This window comes from Ictalurus punctatus, chromosome 25 (assembly GCF_001660625.3).
Source record: "Ictalurus punctatus breed USDA103 chromosome 25, Coco_2.0, whole genome shotgun sequence".
NCBI lineage: Eukaryota > Metazoa > Chordata > Actinopteri > Siluriformes > Ictaluridae > Ictalurus > Ictalurus punctatus.
The window spans coordinates 1,275,120-1,300,692 of record NC_030440.2 but is presented as its reverse complement, the minus strand read 5'-3'; the positions used below and the strand labels follow the sequence as shown (position 1 = coordinate 1,300,692).

Here is a 25,573-nt window from a genome sequence, read left to right as displayed (position 1 = left end):
ACCACCTAACATCTAAGGAGATAATCTAGTCAAATACTGAAAAAAACCCCAATGTGTCATGTTGTTGTTGTAGGTCCCTTTGGTGGTGTTTAAGCGAGAGAAGGAGATCGCAAGGAAGCTTGAGTTTGATGGCTTGTACATCACTGAGCAGCCGTCTGATGATGACATCAAGGGTCAATGGGATCGTTTGGTTATCGCCACTCCGTAGGGTCCATTTAAAAACACTTTCAAATGAACAGTATGAGTTTTTTGTGTTGGTTTTTTTTTTTTTTTTTTCTTTACAAATTAATCCATTTTCTTTCAGATCGTTCCCTAATAATTACTGGGACAAATTTGTCAAGAGGAAGGTATGGCACTGATAATCTTCAGATGAAGTAAATAGATCTCCGCTCGCATGATGAGTTTGTTTGTTTGTCCTCTGACTCCTGCTGTAACTCGCATCTCCAGGTCATTAATAAATACGGAGATTTGTATGGAGCGGAGCGTATTGCCGAACTCCTCGGTCTGGATAAGAGTGCGCTCGACTTTGATCCCACAGAGGAAGCTGTGGTGAAAGAGGCTTCGCTGTTGTCCTGGTGAGTTCGAATCAAATACACAGAGTAAAATGTACAACTCAAGAAGGTCTAGACAGCTTTTTTTGCGACACTGTTCTCCATTTCAATTGCAGGTTGAGCTCTATTGACACGAAGTACCACATTTGGAAAATGGGAGTTGTCCTAACTGACAATGTATGTAAAACACCACAATAGCCTAAGACTTATACACTCATGGAACACACATACACCTGCTCATTTATGCAGTTATCCAATCAGCCAATCGTCTGGCAGCAGCAATAATGCATAAAATCACGCCGATACAGGTCAAGAGCTTGGGTTAATGTTCACGTTAAACACCAGAATGGGGAAAGTGTGATCTCAGTGACTGACCATGACTTGGTTGTTGGTGCCAGATGGGCTGATTTGAATATTTCAGAAACATTGGTCTCAGGGGATTTTCACAAACAACAGTATAGCTTTTACACAGAATGATGCGAAAGACATCCAGTGAGTGGTGGTCCTGCAGACGGAAACATCTTGTTTAAGCTGACTGGAAGACTGTAGTACCTATATAACCACTCTTTATAACTGTGCTGAGCAGAAAAGCATCTCACATTCCATAGCTTGAGGTGGATGGGCTTCCTCTCCTGTCAGGAACAGGACTCTGAAGCTACAGTGGGTACAGACTCACTGAAACTGGGTAAGTGGATACTGGATAAAGACCATGCAATCTCCTAGGAGATCTGAAAGGTTCTGAAATACTCAAACCAGCCTGTCTGGCACCAAAACCAACAAGAATAGCCGATTGTAAAACTGCACGAATGTGAGGTGTACACATGGTCGGTAAGTGTACGATCACCAGAAAACCTTTTGTTTCTTCTGATGCAGTCTTTCCTGTACCTGATCTGGTACACCACCATGTCTATTCTGGGCCATTACAACAACTTCTTCTTTGCTGCTCACTTGCTGGATATTGCTATGGGCTTCAAGACCTTGAGAACCATCCTATCCTCTGTAACTCACAATGGAAAACAGGCAAGTCTCTACCACCAGGGGGCGCATGCAATTCAGCCTTGAAAAGCAGCGTGTGTGAGAACCTGAAACTGACACAATTGTGCTCCTTATTTAAACAGTTGGTGTTGACCGTGGGCCTGCTCGCCGTCGTGGTTTACTTGTACACTGTTGTGGCGTTCAACTTCTTCCGCAAGTTCTACAACAAGAGCGAGGATGATGATGCACCGGACATGAAGTGTGATGATATGATGACTGTGAGTTAAGGCTCGGATGCTTTCTTTTGCATCTGGCAGCAAATGATTATTACCCAGAAAAAGTCATTGGGTATACTTCTATTTCTGGAGAGGAAATTAAATATGAAATTCAGGGTCGGTAACGTGGTATTGATTTAAGCGCCATTAGCTAATTCGTTAAATGAATGAAGTTCCTTTTTCCTCTCAGTGCTACCTGTTCCACATGTATGTGGGTGTGAGAGCTGGTGGAGGCATCGGTGATGAGATTGAGGACCCAGCCGGCGACCCTTATGAGCTTTACCGCATCCTCTTTGACATTACTTTCTTCTTCTTTGTCATTGTTATCTTGTTGGCCATCATTCAAGGTAAGTGCAAGTGACACTTGAAAGAGTTTGTTTGTTATGGGCGGAGCCTATCTACTAAGAAATCGCAATAGCCCAGATGCATGCATCCTACTGTCTAATTTCTATACATCATGGAACTTTGGAGAATCCATAGGATTGGTCTGAGGACAAATCTCAATTTAAACACCGCTTGGTGTTGCTGAGACTTATAGCTCTTTGCATCGGAAGCGGATGCCTTGTTATTGCTATTCGCTTTACTTTTTCAACTAGGTTTGATCATTGATGCGTTTGGTGAGTTGAGAGATCAGCAGGAACAAGTGAAGGAGGACATGGAGGTGAGTGCTTTGTGGTTTCTTAGGTGTTGATTCATTTTACATACCAGCATGGATCTGACGATAGTTCTGTTTATATTATGTGCTCATTCTGATACATTACTGATCCTACAGTAGAACAGCTTATACAGGGACTGATTACACACCGTCAGTGCGTTTCCACGGACGACGATAATCCGATATTAACCCGATTAAGACCATCGTCTCTGATTAAGAAACTAGCATGTGAACAGAGATTATCGACGCTCTTAATCCGATTAAAGTCACACTCGAAGTAAACACACATGGAATTAAGACGTGTGGAGTGTTCCTGTTTTAGTCGCGTTATCGACGTGCGTTACAGACACGTACACGCCTTAATCACACTATTAACGTCGTGTGAGAGTTTTCACCGCATTGTGCGACAGGACACGTACACACACACGGCAGCGTCCCAAACCGCGTACTTACCTACTATACAGTAGGCGAAATACGTGTATCTCAGCTACTATATAGACGGTAAGTACGCGGTTTGGGACGCCGTCGTCTGTTAGCACGTACAGCACGACAAATAATTAACTGCACCTGAAGCGCTCGGAAAATTTAAAATAAAAACACCCGAAACTGTACACGGTCCCATAACAAAGACCGACTGTACGTCGATACGTGAAATTCTGGAGGGACGTCGGACGGCGTAATGACGTGTACCGTTAATCCATCTGTGTTCTATAACACGTCAAACCTGAACACGACAGGAGTACTCTAAAAGCGACTCATGTAAACACCTTCATCAGAATATTATACGTCTTATTCAGAATAAGGTCAGTAATCAGATTACTGCTGTCCGTGTAAACGTCGTCAGTGTGTAATTCTTGACTATGGCGACGCTCTCTGTGAAATGTTTTAGTATTTTTGGAAGGAATCTCTAGTGTCAGCACTTTGTAACTGTCAGAGATAAAGATATAACCAAGATTTCAGACAGTCTTTAGGATGGGTCAGTCGTTGATGATTTTTCTAGAACAGCATGCTCCATCATGCTTCACTCCTTACCTGTCTGATGTGAAGTCTAATTCAGCTCATCATACTTTTTTTTTTTTTTTTTTTTCCCCCCTTGCTAAATTAGACAAAATGTTTTATCTGTGGAATTGGAAATGACTACTTTGACACCACACCGCATGGCTTCGAGACCCATACTCTGCAAGAGCACAACTTGGCCAACTATCTGTGAGTGTACCCCCTCCACTACACCTACAGATGAACTAGCAGTTCCTCCCTAAAATGCTCTGTTGTCTGAAATAGGAAGCAACTATAAAATGTTACAGTTGACATTCTCCACTTGACTTCCCTACGCCGAACTCACCACGACTCTTTCATCTTCCATGTCTCTCCTTTGACAGGTTCTTCCTGATGTATCTCATTAATAAAGATGAAACTGAACATACGGGTCAGGTGGGTCCACAGAACCAACCTCTCCTTTCTTGAATAAAACAAAAACGACAGTACGTTCTGTGCTGCCATTGTGGTGTTCTCGTTTGTCCACAGGAGTCCTATGTATGGAAGATGTATCAGGAGAGGTGCTGGGACTTCTTCCCTGCTGGAGACTGCTTCCGCAAGCAATACGAGGACCAGTTGGGCTAGAGGGACTGTAACTGCCCTTTACCCACACGCTAATGAGATTACTCCAACCCGAACAAGAAACTCAAACTAGTGTAAAACATGCTGCTGACGAATCTTTTCATTTAAAAGCACGGCTACGGGACATGAGACTGACCGCCTGTTTAGGATAAAGACATCAAGCTACAAATGTGCATCGTAGACACGCGCACACAAACATGGTGCCAAATTCCAACTTGCCAAAACATGACATTTAATCCTTTGAAGACCTCATTGGTTCTATTGACGTTTGTATTAAAACGCATTGCGACGTGAGCTGAGGAACACCTTATACAAAAAAATTTATAAATAAAAATAAGTAAAACACAGCATATCCAATATAGCTATCAGTGAATGATGCTGGTCAGGACCAGTTGGCCCGTTGTATTTCACATAACGCTAACAGGAACCTACCCATCGGTAATAGCAGAAATATTTTTGAGTGACGTATTCCTTAGGCACGCTGAGTGAACGAACAAATATGCACAACATCTTTTTCTTGTTATTCAACTAAAGAATGAGCATTTATGACCTAGAACGTGCAATGTCTTCTAAAACAGTAAGGCAGCATGCAGAATGTCAAAGGCAGAACATAGATCCATGAGCCCATTAGATTAGTTCATCAACAGTCAAAGTGCCTTATGAAAAGAAAAAAAGAAAAAAAAAAAACCAACACACTATGCAAAACATTTTGTCCCTCCTCATATGTGTAGCAAGCCTGTATTTTCGGTGAACTTACCTACCTAGATTAGTTTTGCGGCTTTAGTTCAAGTTGTTCCGAGTAAAATGTACAACTGCTGTTATGTTTTGATTTCTTTTTAATAGCCGAAGCTTACCGTCTCTGCTGCTGTTAAAGGAAATCGATACGAGAATCCGAAGCGGAGAACATTAGGCTATAACGCACTATTTAACAGAAACAAGGCAAAATTGTAAAGCATTACCGTTTGGCCGTTTGTATGTATGTAGAAGCGCTGGTGAATTGTGTTTCACTTGGGAGAAGAGGACAAAAAACACAATAAAGCGATCAATGCAATAAATCCCACCTGTCGTTTACTGCACAGATACACAGCTCATAATCCAGACCGCACGGATTCACACCCACGCATTAGTAACGGCCTCGCTTACTGAAGGGCATCTGCCTCCATCGGTGAACATTAACAGCAGGTTATTCATTTAATCAGAAATATTGATGGAGGTCCAGAGCTGATCTGAAGGACCTCTCAACGTGCCGGTTCCCTCGATAGGCGTGCAGACGCATTTGTTCATATCCAGAATCGCTTTTCAAACACACTCGGAGTTGTTCTTGGTTGTTTAGGAGATCAAGCTGTCTAACCAGTCTTCCAGATCTTCCTCGGTCAGCTCCTGCTTTACTGGCTCGGATTTTCGCCGCTGCTCTTCAGGCTTCTGCTGGTTCCTATTAGTCTCCGCTTCGGTTTGTCGACGCTCCACGTCAACCACCTCTTCTTCCGGCTCCTCTACCAGTGCCGCAGCTGAAATGATCAAACATCATCAAAACAAATTCACACTAAGTAAGGGATGATAAACTTCGGAGCGGACCGTTGTAGGAAAAGCATCGAGGATGAGGTAGTCTGAGCAGTTTCCACCCTGAGGTTGATTATTTTCCAATAGCGGCATGCCGCAAAATTTTTATTCCTCTTATACCACAGCGAATTTGGCAACAGTTCCTTTTTTACTTCTTGATTAATGAACGACGTCACGCTTTTTAACCATTTACAGTTACATTTAAATGCGCAGCAGCCTCCTGAGTTAATACTGTTATAACCGTTCGCTCCAGTCCAATCGTTTTATTGGACAAGCGGCTTTCCGAGACTTCCAAATATTTGTCCATGTTGTGTTTAAAATGTCAGTTACTCTTACGTGTTTACCGAACCGTTGTACGAAAGCCACTCGGGTGTGCCGATATTCAGTACAACAGCACGACTGCAAGCACAAACATCTAACCAATAAGATTCAAGAATTCGACCGCACTGTGGTATAAAAAAACACTCTACTGCATCGGCGTGATCACTCACCTTTCTCCGAGACAGCAGACACGTCCTCTACGGTATTTGAAGTCTCGGACTCGGCTAAAGAAAGGACTGCGACAGGTTTGTGTAGTCCCAGGAGAAGGTCCAGCTCCTCGTCAGCATCGTCCCCAGGGCTGCTCACTGCATTGGAGGTGTGGGAGAACACGCTGGTGCCTGGAACAGGCTTCACGGGTCGCGATCCATGTGAGCCTGGCTCTTGACCCGACTTTGCTGGAGCAGGAAGCTTAAATCCACCGACGATTGGATTCACTTTGTTCAGTACCCCTACTGACGGGAGTTCTACTGGAGTCGACTCCTGCAATGACGAAAGCAACTCAAAATGACACACTGATTAACCGCTACCTTATTCTACCAACAATGAAACCTGTCAAAAATGCAACCTGAACAAGACTGGGCTCCAGGTCAAGCTTGTGGTGCAGGGGCAGCTCCTGAAGTGACCGAGCTAAAACCTCCAGGTCCACAAACAGAGCAGGCACCTGCAATCAGAATCCAACAACAGTCATTCCGTTTGAATAACAACACAATTGAGGAAAAAAAAAAAAAAACACACAGACGTTTAGGATTACACAGTTAGTCACTGGGCGAGCCGGAGTCCAAAACAAATAAGACTGAAGCAAGTTCTAGTGCAAGAAATGTGACAGAACCCTAGTGACTCGGCTCCAGGCAATGACGATAACAAGGTAGAATTTCTGGGGATTCCTGAACAAAAATGCAGTTCTCATTAAAAGGTGTGTGTCAGGACTGCAATCCTGTGGGACCAAAAAAAACCCCCAAAAACGCCATATTAATTAATTAATATCAGTGTGCGCTGGAGGAAGTGTGGTACTATACGAACCATTAAATGCATTACATTTATCCTACACGTACTATTCAGTCTTCCTGTAAATGCTTTGTCCTGGTCAGAATTACTGCTGTTTCAATGGCCTTAGTCGGTTCTGTTTCCCCAAGTATAAAGGAATGAGTTCATTAGAAAACAGTCCAGGTGAGTACAAACAAAAATAACTGCCGAAGCGTGTTGGAAGTGTGAAGGATTGTAAATAAAAAGTACTACCGCACACATTGTTTGCATATCCTGGTGGTACAGGTGTGACCGGTGTAGGAGGAGAAGGCTGGTGATGATGTAAGAGCAGCGGAGAGCGTCGCTGCCTCACTGCTTCAGGGTCCCTGGTTCGATTCTGAGCTCAGGTTAAATGTCTTGTAGGGTTATGCCTGTGATTAATGTGCGTGTCCTCGCACCTCTTAATACATGACATGAGGTGGACTGTCTATTCTAAATTGTCCTGAGGTGTGATTGAGTGTGCATGGTGCCCTGCAACAGACTGGCATACCATGCAGGGTGTATTCCTGCCTCACACCCAGTGTCCCCAAGATAACACTCCGGACTCTCCAATCAGTCCGACCTTGATATAGCGGTTACTAAAGGTGAATGAATGAATGGTGAAACAAGGAGTATGTCCACTTCTTGTTTGTGAACTATAACAGAAAAACCGAATAGTTGCACACGAGCAGTGCTTCCTCCATTTTGGATCTTCCGTGTCCACACGGTGTAGTCAAAGCAGTCATTCCATTGGGTTGAAGGTGCACATTTTTGTGGTCCCGGTAACACTATTAAATTCAAACCTTGATGCCACGAAACATTTCAAATCCATCGCATCAGGTTTGGATCAACAACGGAAGAGAGATTGGAATCTAAAATTGATGGACTGAATTTGAAATGGTGCCGTGCCAAGAAAACGCTCGTTTGAATTAAAAAATTAATTTCAAGTTGACAAATAAAAAAAAAGCATGGAAATTCAGAATGACAAAAATTTAAATCCCATCAGTATCAAATGTCAATTTAATGTTGGAGAAGTAGGTAACCATGAGATCTAAACTTGTTATATTATAATGTCCAGATAATGACTTATTTGACTGTTTATCATTTTAAAGAGCAAATATACTTGGTAAAGCTAATCTGATGTGTTTGTGTAGGAGTTCCATGTACCTGGTTAGTTCCTAGTGAATCCATCTCCCAGTCTTTCTCCTCAGAAAACCTGAACTGAGTGAAGGAGTCACCTAACATTGGGAAAAGGAAATGCTGATTAAAAATGCCTGATATTTAATTAATAAAATGTTGATAAAAAAATAAAATCACAGCACATATACACAAGCACAGGCGTGGGTTTAGTGTGAGAAGGTGGACTAATAGGTGTTCAGCTGGGCTGACATCTGGTGTCTGAAGGTCATAGCATAGGATTTACATCATTTCCATGCTCATCAAACCATTTAGTGACCCCCCCGTGCCGTGTCGAGGGGGGCGGAGTCAACCTGGAAGAGACTCCCGTCAGGATAGAAATGCACAATCTACACACTCACATAAGTTCTTATTATTGAAATAAATGTAGTATTGCCACTAGTGCAACGGTAAGAATTCTACAGCCGCATGTTTCTCGTCTTCATTTACAACACAAAGCGACTTCCATTCTGCAAAAAAGCAGTAAGAGACGACAGCAGGAGAAAGACACAGCTGCCGTGTCACGCACAGCTGTGCGAGTGAAGAAGAGCATGTGCTGCAGATCTCACAGTGAGCGCGTGCGTCTCGAAAACAGGCTTTCAGCTGCCCCTTCGCTTGCCAACTGCAGTTGGTGATGTTGCTTATAGAGACGTGTAGTGGGAGCAGGGGGTCGAGTGCGCACAGCGCTCACACGCCTTTGCCTTTTTAATGTTGTCTGGATTTTAGTGGCATGTTATTAAAAGCGGTGAACACAAAACCAATCGGCGTCTGTGAAATATCCCCGAGTGGCCATCCGACCGGCTAGGAAGGCAAGCCGCGGACGTTTTCAGTGTAAAACGGGTCTATGCGTGCTGCGGAGAGATTAAGACTGTGCGATTTTGTTTAATCGTCGATAAGGAATCAAACAAACTGAGATGAATGCTTGACGTGAAACATTTCATGAGTAGAAATATTTCTAAATACATTCTAAAACCTTCCGCTTACTTCACATTTTTAACGGGAAACCAAAAGGCCACATTTTCAAGAATTCTGGACCCCAGTGTACATCTGCAAAACAATTTCTCCATGACTGTACACGAGTTCAAAACAACTTAGCCTAGCATGAATTCCTGCGTTCTTGAGTCATATTTACTAAAACGCTGAGCCGTATTTTGTAGTACTTTTATTCCTGGCAGTGGAGGTTTGGACACCGGATGATAAAGTTCTACTGGCTCAGATTCGTGTAGCAGGCACGCCTCCCCGTATAGTTGCACATCTGAGGCTATACCCTGTACTGAAATCACATAAATTACATAAATCATACGCAATGTTGATGAATCACTGGGTTACAACAGCGTCTACTTTACTGCCCGTGCTGTGAGGAATAGGACAAACTGTCTCATTAAAAAAAAATGAAATGAACAGGATACTGACGACCTAGAGAGAGAGAAAAAAAAAAAAATGGATGCTCATGTCCAACATCATTAAACAGACCACAGGACATTTCCCCAGGATACACTGGCACTCATTAAACTGAGCTTTATTCTGCGGGCTTAAAAGCGGCAAATGGAAACAGCGAGAGTTTTCGTCACGGCTCTAAGACACAAGTGGAACGCGAAGCAATTAATACAAAACAACTGTGGGGAAAGATCACGCCATCGGTGAAAATCGGAGTATTAACGGCAATTAAAAAAAAAAAATGTCTCGAAACGAAACAAATAAATAAATAAAATCAACCATGCATGAAAATCAGACTGTTATTTATTAAAAAGAATTCAGGGATTGACCGTGTAAACACAAACCAATTTCCCAGAATTATATATTGAAGTTATTAGAATTATTATCGAGTTCTTATATCTATTCATCTGTTGGCTAGTCCCTTACATCGAATGGACTTTTCAATCCGATTGTCAAGAACTCAAAAACACGTAGGTGCATAAATATCGGTCACTTTGGACCTAAAGCTGTTCTGTTGATGGAAAGTTCAGGAAATACGAAGACGATAAAAACCCTTGGGAATGTGTCCACTTTCCCAAAAGTAAAATAAACGTAGGTTCATTTCAATTACAGGTAAATCACTCCATAAATATAGCTTTATAATCATTAGTAGATGGAACGTTAATGACATTCTAAATACCCGGAGACTAGCCACATGCAGGGCAACCCATTAAACAGGCCGGTATTAACGACCGATCGAGGAAATGTGCTGAAATACGGTATCTAGTCCAGGTCAGCACTTTTCCCATGAGCGATTCTACAAAATGAACAAATTTACAGAAATACGTCGATATCAATGGAAACAGACAAACCAGATTCTCCTCTGAATACGTTGTTATTAATGAGAATTGGCTTTTGGACAAACTCGAGAACGGTCATCCACGCGGCTCATTCGACGTGCCACATATTTCATCTGTGGTTCCCTAGAGCGGAGAAATCCTGCAAAACTGAAATTGTCCTCAGAGAACTAAGAATGAACACAACATTAGGAATGAATAACTGAATTTGGAAATTAACTTTAAAAAAAAAAAAAAATTGATAAAAAAAATCATAAAATCGGGAATGTTAGCTCGCTAACTAGCAAACAAAGCTAATTTCAGAGTTCATACAAGTGCTTCATAATGAAACGTCCCGGACCAGGTGATATAAAGCACAATACAAGAGAGGTCATTCAAACACGTTCTTTATTTCTTCTTAAATAAATAATAATTATAATAATCAATCAAGCAATATATTTTTTTCTGGTTCTGTTGCCCGACGACAGAACGAGTGTGAAATTCACTTCTAAGCCATGTCCAAGCTGCTGCTCTGCACGGACAAAACCCTGATTTTATAACGACGACGACGTCTGACAAAATCATCATCCACAAATGTTAAAGACGACGGCTGTGCCGTGACCTCTCAGTTAGAGGTACAGGCCACGCTCTTCTACAGACAGTAGCTAAAGTTTGCTCAAAAATTTGCTAGATTTGTCACTAGGTGCTTTTTGAGGGGGGGGAGGGGGGGGGGGGATCACTAAAGGGGTCTGAGAAGTGGACCAGAGCTGTCTGTTAAAATGAGTGAGTGAATAGTGGGAGGAGGAGGAGGAGGAGGAGGAGTCATATTTTGAGTGAAAGGATTGTATCTGTGTTCTATTCTATGACCATTTTCAAGGATTTCCAAGAACTTCATTTAAAAAAATAAATAAAATAAAATAATAAAAAAAAAAAAGTCAAACTCAGGCAGTTAAAACATCCTGCACCAACCCTGATTTTATTATTTACACACAGCGGTTAGTGTACCGTTAGCTCGCTTGGTAGCCAACAGGAAATCTTTAAAGATTAAGGTAAAGAATTTAGATTAAAGGAAGCAACACTGACCACTGTGTATTCCGCAAAAGCAGTGGGATGTGTGGTTTTAACAAACTGCAGCACATACAACATTACGGTACTACCATATTGACCATACTACTGTTTTAAAAAAAAATAAATAAAAAAATAAAAAAAAGTGGCATCGGCGGTACCGTAGTTCTGGTATACCGTGCAACCCTACTTCCTACTGCGTTTCACCAAAAACAAACAAACAACTCTCACACAACTCTCCTGCTAGCACCTAGTTTAACAAAAATGACGACATTAGCTAGACTAGGATACAATTTCCATGACGCAAATACATCATGCTACACTACAAAACTTGGTTAAAAAGAGGCCAATCATCAATTTGTGTTTCTCTTAGCGTGTATTCACACACTCGGCTACCGTAAATGTAATAATATATGGTGAGCTAGTTTGCTAGTTCGCACTCCTGAGCCGAGTCAGTGTCTGTCCAAACAAAAACACGGCACTGGAGAGCACACTGGAGATTTCTCGTGTCCGGCTGTACTGCTAATAAACTGATCATTTGTCCGCACTGAGAACACTTTTTTGTTTGTTTTTTATATTAGTAGTATTGTGGTATTTGGTAGTATTTCCCTGACGTTCCAGCAGCTGTGGATCACCAAGTCACTATTCCGACTCGTCTCTGATATCTGCGTGAAAAGGGAGAGGATGAGAGGAAGGTGAGAAGTGCCATCAAGCAACACAACCCAGCCAGGACCTATTCACATCACAGCCATCTGGCAAAGGCCAGCTGAGCATCTTGTCCAGTACCAGCTGCCTAATGGACAGTTTCAAACTCCGAGACTTCCTTTCCGATTCACTTCAAACACGCTTTGAACCTTCGTTTAACGTCGACGTTTGCACTGTCGGTTTTACTTTCATGTCCATTTGCACTGTTTGATTTTTATCTTATTTTTATTCTCCTAGTATTTTGCCGTTTATCCAAACAGCACGTCTCGTTATAAGACCTAACATGATCTACTGTATCTGTTCAAGTCCCCCCCTCCTAATAAATCCTACTGTTGAAATATAGCCTAATGCATCACTGCAACCCTGAAACCCAATTCATCACTGCTCTACACGTGTGCTTCATAAACACACCTTTTAACATGTCCATGCATTTATTTTCAATGGAATTAAAAAAGAAAAAAAAACCCCAAGCAAAATCTATATAAAACTGATTTAAAAAGTAAAGATGGAGACACGGGATAACCTGCTGGTCCAGGACCTGGGAATTAGAGCAGTAAAACCTATTAAACCAACACGGCGACAAGCAAGCAATCTTCACTGTAATCTTCGAAGGACAAACAGCACGAAGATTACGCACTACGTGATTGTAGGGCGAACGATATGACGTGGCTTATGGGAAAATCAAAACGCATAAATACGGCAAACTTGAAGAATAATTACTGCTCTCAAAGCCGGTGCGTCTGAAGACTGGAAGATGAAACGAACTACAAGTGGAACAGACGTGTGTTCGGGGAAATAAACTGCCCTTAAAATGACTGTTCCACTGGATGGTGCTTAAATACAGAGGAAAGCATAATGGCCCATTAACACTGCGGTTACAACTCATAACTATCGTCAACCAAATGACACTGTGCTACTGCGTAGGCAGACAAGCACACAGATGCTTTCCAATTATTTTCTTCACTGAGGAAAGACAATAATGTGTGTGCGCACATTCAGACACACACACACACACACACACACACACTTTACCTCAAGTACTGGTGAGTACTGCTGAAAATATCTGCTTACACAACACAAATCTTTTTTATTATACCTGCTCCGACTTTAAAACTTAATAGCAGTATCATATATTCAACACACACACAGACTGATCCATTAAACTTGAAAAAGTTACAGCTTGGACACGTTAACGCGACACTCCTGTGTTTCCAACATCATCTCTATACAAGGCTGTAACTTGCTACAAAAAGACATGGACGTCCAGTATAGATTTTGACTGTGGTTGCGGCCATGTCTCTACACGCCATATCTGCTCTACACGTCATATCTGCTCTACACGCCATATCTGCTCTACACGCCATATCTGCTCTACACGCCATATCTGCTCTACACGCCATATCTGCTCTACACGCCATATCTGCTCTACACGCCATATCTGCTCTACACGCCATATCTGCTCTACACGACATATCTGCTCTACACGACATATCTGCTCTACACGACATATCTGCTCTACACGCCATTTCTGCTCTACACGCCATTTCTGCTCTACACAACATTTCTGCTCTACACGCCATATTTGCTCTACACGCCATTTCTGCTCTACACGCCATTTCTGCAGCGTCTGCGTGATTACAAGAAAGAAGAGTTCACATTTTTCTGTACTGGGGAAGAAAAAAAAAAAAAGGCTAAAAACCTGTTCCTGCCAGGCTTATTTATAATAGAGGTCTAAGAGCACTTAAAAATGTCAGTAAACATTTAAAATTCCCAACTCCAAAAGGCGTAATGCTAATTCAAATCTAGAACCATGAAGATGAAAATGTAACGATAACGGAAAACTCGTGGAGTATTCTTTCATAGACTGTCTAGTGGTGACTCATGCAGTCAGCAACTGAGGCGACTCATTTCTTGCCTAATCTGGGAAACGGTGTTGTGGTTGAACTTGCTGATGTATGTGATGGAAGGTCCAGCCGGTGAAGCGGACAGAATCAGCGCCTCAGCCCGCCACCTGGAGGTCAAAAACCTGACGGGGGGGCTGCTCTCCTAGAGGTGCACTGTCACCAGCGATCATTCACAGTACCTTCTCCTCGCTGCACCACACATCGATGCTCAGACATCTCAAAGTTTAGCCAGCCGTGAAACAAGGTTCGCCACGGCACAGAAGGAGGACGGAGTTAGTGGCACCCAGGCGGCCACGCCCATCGTATAAGGACAGATGCTTGCAGGATCTAAAGAACCAGTGGTATGCAGCCAAGCAGTTTGATGTAAGCACAAGTCATAAGCAATGCTGTCATCTCACACACACATCAATAAAATAAAATGTGTATGTATACACACTGCGCTCCATTAATATTGGCACCCTTGGTGATATATTATGAGCAAAGGCGGCTGTGAAAATTGTCTTTATTGTTTAACCTTTTCACCAAAATACGCTGCAAACAATTTCAAACCCAACACACGTTTATATATATATATACACACATATATATATATAAAAAAAGTGTGTTGTTAAATATAGGTGTGCAACAATTATTGGCACCCATTTAGTCAATACTTAAAAAAAAAAAAAAAGTTACCTTCCTTCGCCAAGATAACAGCTCTGAGTCTTCTCCTATAACGCCTGATGAGGTTGGAGAATACATGGCGAGGGATCTGAGAGCGTTCCTCCATACAGAATCTCTCCAGATCCTTCACATTTCGAGGTCCACGCTGGTGGAGTCTCCTCTTCAGTTCACCTCACAGGTTTTCTATGGGGTTCAGGTCAGGGGACTGGGATGGTCAGGGCAGGACCTTGATTTTGTGGTCAGTAAACCATTTCTGTGTTGATTTTGATGATGCTTTGGATCATTGTTAGGATACATGGCATATAGTGGGATTAAAGCTGCAGTAAGAAAACCTCAGATGAACCGTCATTACATGCGAATAGCTTTCACTGAAACAGACGTTCGGATAAAAAAAAAAAAAAAAAAAAAAAAAATCATCGCTGGGTTCCAAGTTCAACAAAGTCACCAACATTTCAAAATGGTCCAACTTCTCAAAAAGTACAACGTGCTTAGGTTACTGATATTTATTAAGGAAGCAAGTTCATAAATATCAGATTCTCACATGTAAGTGCCCTCGGACGCGTTCTCACCAAATCAGGTGTGTTATATTAGGAATCCAATTCTCTCTCTGTGCTCTCGAATTAAAACTACGTCTAAAATGATTTATTATTCACGACTACGTTGTAATTTTATTGGTTGTCTAGAAAAATCCAGACATCAGCATTGGATTTACTTCTGTACATTTCTGATATCAGGACGGATTTTTTTTTTTTTTTACGATACACCTTCTTATCGTTTTAAAGTCAAGACCATTCGTGTATCTTTACAGCCATAATATTGAATCTGATCATTAATTATTGATGAATGTCTTATTGCTGAACAGGTATCTGGAAGACTTCTTGACCTTAGGGGAAGAGCTGGGAGTATTCACCTGATGTAAACGGCGATCACCTCGAGGAGTCATTAATCTCAAAGCCTTTTGTTGTTCTTATACGATACGGAATGGCAGACACTACACACAACGAATTATGGGATTCTAACAATTAACAGCAGCAAATATTCATCTGCATTTATTCCACTGAGAACCGGGAATAACGGAAAGAGTGGCTCGTCTGCCTCGGGTCCTGATCGCACCCGACGCACACGTCGACCCTTATGTTTTGCCGACAGTTTTATCTCTCCTCCTTCTCCCTTTTCAGTCGCTACATCACACGGACCATACTAAACGATGACGAATGGCCCAGCCCCTGTGGGAACGATCTCCTCCCTGCCAGTCAGCTACATACGTGGATTACACACAGACACACACATGCACAGATCAACTGTGCAGAAGCTACAGCAGCAGCGGCACCCGATCATCTCCCTCTACTGACTGCCAAGGAGCGTCTGCTCCAACCCCTCAGAACATCGCCTTTATTCTACTGCAGCCTAAACAGTCAGTGTCCCTGCTTCTGCTCCTCACTGCGTTTTGCTTCTGAGCGCTGGAAACGCATCGTTGCCAAAAGGATGAAAGCTGTGAAGTGTAAGGAAAAGGATATGCGGCTGGATGAAGCGAGCGCGTCGGAGGACTTTTCCAGCTGAAGAGTTTCAGGGTGAAGATGGCGTGTGTGATCAATGCAGAGATGGACAGGCTGGCAGTGTAACAGGACAAAAGTGAGTACTTCCTTTAAAAAACAAACAAACAAAACAACAAAAAAAAACCCATCATCATATAGTTCTCGCTTTAGTGGGCAGTCAAGAATGAGCTTTGTGAGAGGTTTTGAGAAATAACGGTCTTATGATGCATACCTTTATTTAAAAAATAAATAAATAAATAAAATAAAAAACACAGGTGTGCGCAAAAGTCTATGACTGGCAAACAGTGTTACCCTATAGACAAGAGAGGCACTGAAATACTAGACCCTAAAAATTCTGTTTACACCTGAACACCCCAAACAAAAAGGGTTTATATTAGTCACGTAAAGAAAGGTTCATTCATTAGTCTTAATTAGTATCTCTCTCTCTCTCTCTCTCTCATATATATATATATATATATATATACACACACACACACACATACTATTTTGTATTATTTTCAAATTTAATACAATCATTCCCAATCCAGATTACATTATTGACATCATGTGTTGAAAAGTAGACTCTTTGTCATATTAACATGAATTTCAGAGTTTATTAGTATTTGTTATGTCCCCTTTTTACTTTAATGAGCGTGTGCACGCGAGCTGGCGCGGACTTGGGTTTGTGTGAACCCATTTTAGATCGGAGCGTCATCTCTTTGAGGAAAACTCGACCTTTTGTACAAAGCAGTGAACGTGGTCAATATCACAAGCGTGCTCACACTTAAATAGAGAAACAGTGCGGAGTCTTCAATATTAAACATTTTACTCCCCCCCCCTTTCCCCTAATATTCACTTTCTTCGTTTTAAACGTTTTAAAATTCGAAACCCGTTATTTCCAATTTGAAATGAAACCAAAAAACTAATAAATATCCCAGATTTTCAACGCGGTCTCGGAATTTTGGACCTCACTGTTTGCTTCGAGAAAAATCAGACATAGATTAAACAAAACTATACGGTCGACAAAAATTTCCAAGGACTTCACAGTGGGTTTTCAGTGTCTACAAATCATTTAAGGTCTCACGCAAAAGATAAATAAAAGGTTGACAGCTGTCCGAAAGTTATTACACGAATAAAACTTTACTTAGAACATAGATGGTTACTCATTGGATAAAGAATTAGTGATTAATCCATTCACTCTAAAATATATTGCAGATACAGTCATGAGTCTGAATCAGATCCATATGCGCCTCAGCCTCAGAAAGCCACATTCGGTACTGAAAGGTGTGTGGGTGTCACGTGTGTTCAGAGCCACGAAAGAGCCAAAGCCATTAAGCGGACCATTGTCCTGAGCACACGACCCCTAGCAACAAGGCACCAATTACATGAGCATGGTTTGGGTAACACTACTGAAATGCAAACCCCCCCCCCCTCCAGAGAGAACGGAACCTTATGTTGCTAAATTCAACTTCAATCAAGGAAGCGATGATGGCAGACTCAAAATCGACTTTTAATTCCCCTCGGAGGGGCTCGTCTTAAAAGGGTGTTACTTGCATCATAAATCCCTCTGTGTGGCGACACCATTTAATTAAGGGGCTGCTGATAGAATCACAGAGGAGCGGTTCCTGGTAAACGGGCTGAATGTGCTCTGTGAAAAGATCACCGCGTCTCCACGCAACAATCCCTCCATTCCACAGGAGAACGCCATCAGCAGCTCGGACGTATTCAGATCAGAATGAAATGGTTCGACGATTCCTCACTCGGGCTTAACTCGAAACTGATGAGAAAGGGAGGAGAAAGACAGACTGAGGGAATCCTTTAGAGACAGTACGGGAGTGAATTCGCATCAAGTAATGTAGGTCCCTTTTAAAACACACTGAAATAAAATCTGACTAAAAGTGTGTGCGTGTGTGTGTGTGTGTGTGTGTGTGTGTGTGTGTGTGTGTTTCACATAAAGTGCTGTTTGAAATGGCATACTGGACTAGATCATTTTTAAGGGTCTTCAAGGGTTTAAGTGTCATGGGCATCCTAAAAGGGTTCTACTTTTACACAATATCTTACAAAAGTGCACTTTGACATGGTTTATAACAATACTGCTGATATCGTCATATTTCCAGCTCTGACTCAGATCATAAAAGAAGCATGCATATATATATATATGAGAGAGAGAGAGAGAGAGAGAGAGAGAGAGAGAGAGAGAGAGAGAGAGAGAGATTAATATTGTAACACTTCCTGTACTCTTAGATTATGCAAAGAACCCTTGAGGATATGGTTATAAATTGTTCACTGTGGTGACTGCACCAAATCAACGTTTCGAAATGTCTCATGATAACGGAGGGCGGAAAATACCGACGGCTACTGTGCTCCAATCTCTGAACGAACTCCGAATTATACACAGTTACACACAGCTCAGTCTCCAGACGTTACACGACTGAACAGATTCCTGGAATAACCACCATTTCTCCATGCAGTCTCTTCATTCAACACATAACTACATGCTGCAGCCCTGTTCCGACCTGCTTTAGATCGATATACAACGTAGATTAAATAAATAAATAAAGAGAGAGAGAGAGTTAATAGAATTGTTTGAAATTCCACACAATAAATGCGACAATGTGTCGAATCTGAACGCGGTGCGATACAGCGGTCTCTCAACGGGACTCGTTTTCGACACAGCAAAGATAAAGCACTGCGTGAATGCGCCTTTGGTTTCCACTTCGAATCGATTAAAACGTTGAACGGTATAAAAGAACGATACTTGCAACCGAACGACACGGTGATTCGTTCATGTTCATGTGATTCGTGCAGGGTTGCACGGTCTCAGCAGAAATTCAACATGCATTATCTCAAAAAAACACACACAAAAAGACCTGGAAGTGGCCCAAAACGTTCAGCCGCTGGAAAAGGAGGTCACGTTTTCCTCCCTTCAGTCTCCTCTTCAGGAAGTGAAATGCTGCTCAATTGCGTTAAGGTCTGCTGATTGACTTGGCCAGTCTAAAACCTTCCACTTTTCCCCAGATGTGGTGCTGGCAGTGTGTTTTGGGTCATTGTCTTGCTGCATGATGAAGTTCCAGTTCCCTGTTAGATTGGATGCATTTCTCTGTAAATTCGTTCTGCTGACACCATCATGAGTTACTTCATCGATAAAGATTAGTGAGCTCGTTCGAGAAGCAGCCGTGCAAGCCCAAGCCGTGACGCTCCCTCCACCATGCATGACCACTGAGCTCATACGTTTTGCATTATGAGCAGATCCTTTCTTTAGAGGTTAATCATGCTTCCAGAACTTTTGGGGCTCATCTCTGTACTCATTTGCAAGTTCCACTCTGGCCTTCCGCTTGTGGATCGTGATACCTTCACCCCAACCCTACGAAGACTATTGGTGACATCACTGACTGTTGTTTTCAAAGCTCTCACAATTCTTTTGTCATCAACTGCTCTTGTTTTCCTTGGCTGACATGTGTGATCTGACGAGTCTACAGTTCTTGTAATAATAATAATCCTCATCATCATCATCAGATGTTACCTATAATCCATCCAGTAACATTTTCTCAACATGATTATTTTGTTGATAGGACGCCTCCTCTTTCCAGAAGCATAATTATATCCACCACTCCTGCAGAAAGCACTACAGCCAGCTCAAATGCCTGAGACATAACAACCGACAAGCAAAGCTCCCAATCACAGTCAGGCAGTGCTGTGGAAACAGCCGAATTCCTGATTTCAGTTGCCATAGATAATGCCAACAAATTACGCCCACATTCAATTAATCAGACCGCGCTAAATGGAGTGGTGTTTTCACGGCACAGGAGGTGACTAATTGTTCGTGTGGGCAAAACAAACACGGTCAAATAATAGGAATAAGAAGCATACTGGGGTTCTCAGGGTAGAAAACCTCGACTAAATAAAGCAGTTTCTCTCAGCGTGCAGTTGAATAAAAATAAAAAATTCGTAGCATTAGTAGTTGTGAATAACAACATGGGTTTAGACCAGAATATGAAGAGAAATGTGCCATTAACTTGAACAACAGGACAGTTTAATTAATTAGTGTTATTAATTTTAAATTAAATTTTTTAATCTAGAACCCTAAAGAACATTTTAGGACGGTTTATACCACCGCAGTGCTGAATTCTCAATTCTGATTGGTCAGCATAGCTTAACTCGTCTTGTTTCGCAGACGACGTGACTATAACTAGCTGAAATAATCATGACGCGTCATTCTTTAATGTCTTCGTTGGGAATTTCCTGAGGAGCAACGAGAACAGAACACTTCAGGATGTGCTATGAAAATATTCTGATGGTAATAGAACACCACTACTCAGTCGCTGATTATTTTCCTTTAAATAACAAGCTGAAAATCGGGATATTGGGGGTCTGGCGGTCACGCCATGAATTTTCCCTGTTTCACGTTGTTCTTGGGCAGAACAAACTGCTTTACTGCGGTGCAAATACAATCCCCGATGTTAAACACGCCCAGAAAACCACAAGGGGGCGTTCAACACCACTGCAGAAAAAAAAAACAATCTTTGAAATAGAGGACACAAACAGCCCTCATGAATAGCAGCGTGTTTGTTGAGGAAGCAGATTGGGGAAATGAGACGCGGATGAAGGACAGAAGAAGAAGAAAAAAGAAAAACAAACTTGAGAGAAAGCAGGATACGAAAGCTTGTTTCGCTGTTAAATACGATACCACATGATTCAAATCGATTAGAATCGAGTGTCATCTGTTTAGTAAGACCTCAGATCAGCCACTGAAGAGCTTTTTAGGTGTGTACTGTATATCCAGCAAGTAAAGCAAAACTAACTGAATACCCAAGTGATGCACAGGGTTTAAAGACAAATTTAAACCTAAATATTCTTATCAAATTAAAATCTGACTTCCTGTTTGAAGAGATGAACCAACTCGCAGGAGACTTTACGTAGCTGATTTACATGAAACATGTAATAGAGACATCACATATGACCTGCCTCGATGTAGAGATTTCATTCATTTTATATGCTAAACGCACGCTAAGTAGTTCATTAAGTAATCATTATTATTTTTTTTTTAAATGACTAATGAATCAAATCAACAGTAATTTGTAAGCAACCTAAAAAGACAAATGGAAAAATATAAACAACCACAACATCACTATGAACTAAAACACACTGATGTGCAACAACAAAGTCCCGGTTATAAGATACAGATGTGACGAATCAAATCCGTTATTCGGAATGAACGGCCAATGTGTTCTTAACAGATACAAGGCGTTTGGTTGAGACAAGAAGTGTGCGTCAGTTGTGCGAGCAGGTGGTTTTTATTTTCAGGTAGGCACGAGTATGTGGTCAGATATGAAGATCACGAGGAAAAGAAAGAGCTTGGTGCTTGCAGTGGTTGAAATGATGCTTATTTTGGTCTATATTTTGGAAAATAGATCCCTATACAGACACAGTGTCATTACAGTATACCCATATTATACAGTCAACAGTGATTACTATACGATTTGACATAATACAATGATACAGTGTGTACTCGTCTACAAATCGTATTTTATCAATCATATTCACTCATCAGAACGCTCTTCCAAATGACATCCAGCTGTGCACCAAAAATGAAAGCTTGCCCAGGGGAGTCTCTTACAGGCCGACAGCCCACAGCAGGGTCGGACGACTGAAACGATGCTAAACTGGCGTTGTGTTTATACCCTGGTGTGAGAGCATTATCTCAGATGTGGCTCCACAGCAGGGCACTCGTGTGATGAGCATGTGGAAAGCGCAGCTCTTACCTGCAGAAGTGAGGAGGACGTGATAGTCTGTCCCTCTGTGCACTGGAACATCATCATTCACCTCCTCTTTCTCTGATTCCTTATAACGATCCCAGTTGGACTCCAGCTTTCTCCTGGAATAGATTGCTGGCATCTCGTCTTCAGCGTTTTCTTTGTCATCATGTTCATCTTGACCCTTAAAAAAAAAATTCATTTCACGTTAAATCACTAGTTGTACTGCAGCAAGCTGTTTTTTTTTTTTTTTTTTTTAATGAATAATTTTTTTTATTATTATTTATCTGGTGGTGCAGTCGGTAGCAATACCACCACACAGCTGTAGGGGCGCTTCTCCTGAGATCGAGTTAATCTCTTTATGGACGTTTTCTCTGGGTTTGCAAACAAAACAGAGGTTTATCTGAAAACAAAAAACAAACAACGATAAAATAAAAAAAAAACTTTTTTAAAAAGCAACAATTATTGCACACCTATGGTGCACACCTATTTAACAAAGATTATTATTATTATTTTTTTAGATAAACCTGTGTTTTGTTTGCAACGATATCCATGAGAGCAGAGTATTTTTGTGAATTTTCTGAACAAAATATCAAAATGTTAAAGAAGACAGACACATTTTCACAGCCTTCTTTGCTCATATTTACCAAGGGTGCCAATATTAGTGGAGGACACTGTGTGTGTGTATATTGTGTGTGCATATATATATATATATACACACGTATATACATACACACACAGAGTGAATTCATTTGCAACGGAAATAATAAGCAACGGAAGTCTACACTCACTGTCCACTTTATTAGGAACACCAGTACATTCATGCGGTTATCTAGTCAGTCAATCATGTGACAACAGCGCAACGCATAAAATCAGGCAGGTACAGGTCAAGAGCTTCAGTTAATGTCCACATCAAACATCAGAATGGGAAAAAAGTGATCTTTGATCATAACATGGAAGGGCTGTTGTGAGTATTTCAGAAACTGCTGATCTCCTGGAAAGTTAACACACAACAGTCCCTCAAGTTTACACAGAACGGTGAGGGAAAACACACAAAAACAAACAAACAAACACATCCTGTGTGCAGTCTGCAGGATGAAACACTTTGATGAGAGACATCAGAGGAGAATGACCAGACTGGTCTGAGCTGGCAGGAAATCTATAGTAACTCAAATAAGCCGTTTACCTCAGACCTCTCTTATCAACGAGGCGTTTACACCCACAGTAGTCGCTCACTCTGTGTTTTTAGTTTTCCGCACCATTCTGTATAAACTCTAGCGACTGCTGAGTGAAAATACCAGAAGGTCAGCAGCTTATGAAATACTCAAACCAGCACATCTGGGACCAATCTCCATGCCACAGTTAAAGGTCACAGAGATCACTGATATTTGATGTGAACATTACCTAAAGCTCTTGACCTGTATCTGCATGGTTTTATGCATTGCGCTGCTGCCACATGATTGGCTGATTAGATAACTGCATGAATGCTCAGGTGTACAGTTGTTCCTAATAAAGTGGACGACAGGCGTATATAATAATAATAATAATAATAATAATAATAATAATAATAATAATAAAACGATTTGTGATCGGGAGAACAAATGTAATGCCTTTTCTATCCTACTGGGGTGTTTCATTAATTAGTTAACCTTTTAGATAACAGTTTCTTAAACAAACAAACAAACAAAAATGTAGGAAACTGACACCTAGATGAACACTTCTATTATAGCAGGGGTTCCCAAACTTTTCCAGGACGAGGCCCCCCAAATGGCATTAACATTTGACCGAGGCCCTTTTGCAAGATGTCTTTAAAACCCATTAAAAATACAGACTTCTGAATATAACCCCCTTTTTTGTATTAATAATTACATCTTACATCACATTACATTAGGAATTGTGTGTGTGTGTGTGTGTGTGGTTGTCTGAGAGTGAGAAAGAGAAAACATGCCTAGTGGGAGGGATGGGCTTGGTGGCTCCGACCGAATTGTTGAGGCCCCCTGGCGGCCCCTAAAGGTGCTGCGGCCCCCACTTTGAAAACCACTGGGTTATATGACTGTAAGTCATTCCCTTCAAATGCTAGTGAAGTTAGAAACGTGTTTAACAATGTCGTATGTAACTTTAGAGACGGTCCCTTAATTTCCCCATATCCGCGAATATCGAACGTCCAACGACACACCGACTTTATTCCAGTGTGTATATGCAGACTAGAGCCATTTAAACAGATATTATTTACATCCTGTTAGTTAGCATTCACACGGTCAGCTAACGCCGAATCCCAAACGCCTCTCCTGGCTATAGGAGTAGTGCACTACGCTGTTGTGGGGCTGTTGTTTATTTCCCTATACAGTGCACTAGAATAGGAAGCAGGTAACAGGTTGAAATTCAGTAATGAAGTAAACTTTGAGATTTGGCTAAACAATCACTCACTCGGCGAAAAACATCTGCAGCGCCATCCTCGGGAAGACCGCGTCCTCTTCCGCGGTAATGGTCTCTTTTCCCTCTCCCGCGGTGATGGCCGCCTCTCCCGCGACCTCTCCGCTCCCCGACACTCCCGCTGTCATTACCGCCAGCACTGCCGCCTCTTCTCCACTGACCACCGCGTCCCCTGCTCGATCTACCCTCCATCACCGAATACAGCCGAGCCCGACTGGAATGTAACTCCTGGTTGTTACACTAAAAACATTCCCCAATTTCCGAAGAAAGGTTCCACCTACAACCTGCACCGAATAATAATAATACTCTCTGTGCACGTGGTTCTCAAAAGATTTTTTTTTACGATTACAGACTTTTTTTTTGTTTGTTTGTCATATGTACATAAGTACAATCTTCCTTGTACAACGAAAATGCTTAAGTCTCACGAATGCTGTAAGAGATTTCAAATAAAATAACGAAATTATGTAAAAAATACAAAGTTGTTCGTGAACTCTTTTTGGTACGCATTATACCACTGGGTTAAAAAAAAAAAAAAAAAACCCAAAACAAAAAAAAAACTTTTTTTTTTGGTATAGTCAGACTGATTCTGTCTATACATTGCCTAATTGACTGGGCACTTGATAAATTATGCCACTCACACTGATGTGGTCTCACAGGGCACTGTTCATTACTGAATCTAATGCTCTGTAACTAAGTATTAGTAATAATATTGACATTATTGTGGATGGTGCCACTTATAAACCATGAAGATGGCTTTGGACTGCAGTTGATGTGAACAGTTTTTTGTTACGATGGCTTAGGACTGCAACTGCTATGATAGTTTTAGGACTTGCCACAGACCGCCAGTTTTGCGCTCAAGTAACATTTATCTTCAACAAAATAGACTTCAAGTGAAAACTATAATGGATTTCCTGGCTCTTGACCATGTAGTACACATAGAAAGGAATCATTTATAATTGCACTATTCGGTGTCACCCAGATGAGGACGGGTTCCCTTTTGAAGCTGGGTTCCTCTCAAGGTTTCTTCCTCATGTTGTCTCAGGGAGTGTTTCCTTGCCACCGCCGCTTCTCGCTTGCTCATTAGGAATACAATGTATATATTTAAAATTCATATCCTGTAGTCAATTATTT

At 41.6% G+C, this 25,573-nt stretch overlaps 2 protein-coding genes across 6 annotated transcripts in view; one reads left to right on the top strand and one right to left on the bottom strand.

The window, feature by feature from the left end:
* Positions 1 to 5,128, top strand: part of ryr3 (ryanodine receptor 3) — a 98,733-nt gene extending 93,605 nt beyond the window's left edge. For all 5 annotated transcript variants that reach the window (XM_017456156.3, XM_017456154.3, XM_017456153.3 and 2 more), the window contains 11 exons: positions 74 to 204; positions 305 to 347; positions 448 to 575; positions 668 to 728; positions 1,425 to 1,571; positions 1,670 to 1,804; positions 1,992 to 2,148; positions 2,398 to 2,462; positions 3,562 to 3,662; positions 3,836 to 3,887; positions 3,981 to 5,128. In XM_017456156.3, the coding sequence (XP_017311645.1) occupies positions 74 to 204; positions 305 to 347; positions 448 to 575; positions 668 to 728; positions 1,425 to 1,571; positions 1,670 to 1,804; positions 1,992 to 2,148; positions 2,398 to 2,462; positions 3,562 to 3,662; positions 3,836 to 3,887; positions 3,981 to 4,076 (1,116 nt within the window). In that variant the 3' untranslated portion in view covers positions 4,077 to 5,128. The remainder of the gene's footprint in view (positions 1 to 73; positions 205 to 304; positions 348 to 447; positions 576 to 667; positions 729 to 1,424; positions 1,572 to 1,669; positions 1,805 to 1,991; positions 2,149 to 2,397; positions 2,463 to 3,561; positions 3,663 to 3,835; positions 3,888 to 3,980) is intronic.
* On the bottom strand, positions 5,120 to 24,703 carry aven (apoptosis, caspase activation inhibitor). Its single transcript, XM_017456157.3, has 6 exons — positions 24,437 to 24,703; positions 22,019 to 22,193; positions 8,124 to 8,194; positions 6,520 to 6,615; positions 6,125 to 6,434; positions 5,120 to 5,581 (listed from the first exon to the last, which is right to left on the bottom strand). Exons 1-6 carry the CDS (start codon positions 24,632 to 24,634, stop codon positions 5,403 to 5,405), a joined length of 1,029 nt encoding a protein of 342 aa, XP_017311646.1. The 5' UTR covers positions 24,635 to 24,703; the 3' UTR covers positions 5,120 to 5,402.
* Positions 24,704 to 25,573: the final 870 nt, after the last annotated feature.